Source organism: Sinocyclocheilus anshuiensis, unplaced genomic scaffold (genome assembly GCF_001515605.1).
Source record: "Sinocyclocheilus anshuiensis isolate Anshui unplaced genomic scaffold, SAMN03320099.WGS_v1.1 C32926649, whole genome shotgun sequence".
NCBI classification, from domain to species: Eukaryota; Metazoa; Chordata; class Actinopteri; order Cypriniformes; family Cyprinidae; genus Sinocyclocheilus; species Sinocyclocheilus anshuiensis.
In genome coordinates, this window is record NW_015620955.1 from 1 (window position 1) to 1,779 (window position 1,779).

The following is a 1,779-nucleotide window of genomic DNA, read 5'->3' on the forward strand; positions in this document are numbered from 1 at the left end:
GTGTGTCCGGGGTCTGACGTCTGCTGCACTGACATCCTGATCAACAGCACACGCTCAAACCCATCAGTGACAGCTGCACGCGAGCGGGGCTGTGTGTGCATCACGTGCTTCTCTTCCTCTGTGTCATGCATTGAAATCATTTGATGCACATGCAGCCGTGGATTACTGTCTGTATTCAACCCTCCTGTTGTGCTGAAATTATGTATACTACATTTGTGTTGTGGGTCACATTGACATTTCCATGCAATTTGCCAAAAAACAACACTACGAAAAACACAAAAGTCATGTTTTTACATAAAACCCCTACTGTAGCTTGTCAGAGACTAAATTTTAAATATTAAAAATTATGAACTGCTATTTTGTTAAAATTAGCTGCACAAGCACAAATTAAAAATATTTTTGTCTACTGAGGTGCAAATGACTACAAATAAAGTATAAATCATATCTAACATTATTGGTAATTGGTGTAAATAGTACTTACTGCTATTTAGTTTGTGTAAATAGCCTCTACATTTTCTTATGTCTGCTTCTCAAACCCTTGTGAAGGTAAAATGGGTTTAATCACACTTATTTTCAACATTTGAAACAGACTAGTAACTCAGATCCAGAAAAGCTATTTACCAAAAACATCCTTTCACTGACTTTTTGACAGTGAAACTCAAACTTCCATTTCTTCCAGAGGCTTCCATTTCAAGTAAACTTTGAGTGTTAAGTTTAATGAGTTCTCATTCATTTCATATTTTAATGTTTTACAAGCTACAATAAACTCTTAGCTGTTTTTTAGAGTGTTGATTTCTGGTGAATTGTATGGAAACTGATGGGGCAAAATTCTAACATCATCATAGTCATCAAAATTTGTTCAGCCTTTCCAAAATATATCTGTCGCAACTCTGCATGCACATTCATGAGCAAGAAGAAATAAACACTTTAACGTACGTTTCAAACAGTTTACAAATTGAACTGCTAATTATTTTTGTTCCTCTTTTGTAAAGGTAACTGAATGTGGGTCAAACTGACCCACTACACAAGAGGAGGGTGAAGATTCTTGTCTTGTTCTGTATGTTGTGTGATGACAGTCAGTGCACCTCTGGGCCTCATCCTCTCCGATCAGCTTGGGCCGCTGCTGCTGCTCAACTCGCATGATCCGCAAAATCTGATCGGCTTCACACTCCGGCAGGCTTCCCCGGATCACAAATATGGAATAACCTGCAGAGACATTCAGCTGAGCTCAATTTCCAGCATTATCACTGTGACACTCATGTGGAAGCACCATGAAGAGTGTTTTACCTTCCTGCTGTAGCTGCGCTAAGAAAAGAGCCAAGTATGTGTCTGATATGAGCTCCGGTCCAGTCAGCAGCGAGTTCAGATTAAACCACTAGATGAAGAGAGAGAAACAGTCCGTAAACTCGAACATTATCTCACACTAACTCAGACTAATGCTGCGGGTAAAACACGTACCTGCTGTCCTAGCTTACGCACCGTAAACCAGTGCTCTTTATAGTTACATATAAAGGCCTTCTCATGTCTGAAAATAAACATGAAGAGGATGAACGGTCACACAGTGGATAACAGCACTAAAGATAAATCTCTCAGAAAGACTCACATGGGATCGATCAGTAACTGCTGGTACTCTCTGCTGTTGAACAGAACGATCTCCAAACCCCAAACCCCCAGAGCGTTGCTGATCACCTGCAAAACACAGCGCATCCGCTCAAGACACCATCAAAACACTAAGGGTGTAAGAAAATATCGATACACGTGAGTATCGCGATATTTTGT

The 1,779-nt window shown here is 40.1% G+C and overlaps 1 protein-coding gene across 1 annotated transcript; it reads right to left on the reverse strand.

The window, feature by feature from the left end:
- Positions 1–5: 5 nt before the first annotated feature.
- LOC107683100 (ataxin-3-like) lies at positions 6–1,723 on the reverse strand (the record flags this gene model as incomplete). Its single annotated transcript, XM_016479187.1, has 5 exons — positions 1,604–1,723; positions 1,459–1,525; positions 1,288–1,375; positions 1,086–1,206; positions 6–36 (listed from the first exon to the last, which is right to left on the reverse strand). Coding segments are annotated over exons 1-5 (411 nt in total), but the record flags the coding sequence as incomplete, so codon positions are not given.
- Positions 1,724–1,779: the final 56 nt, after the last annotated feature.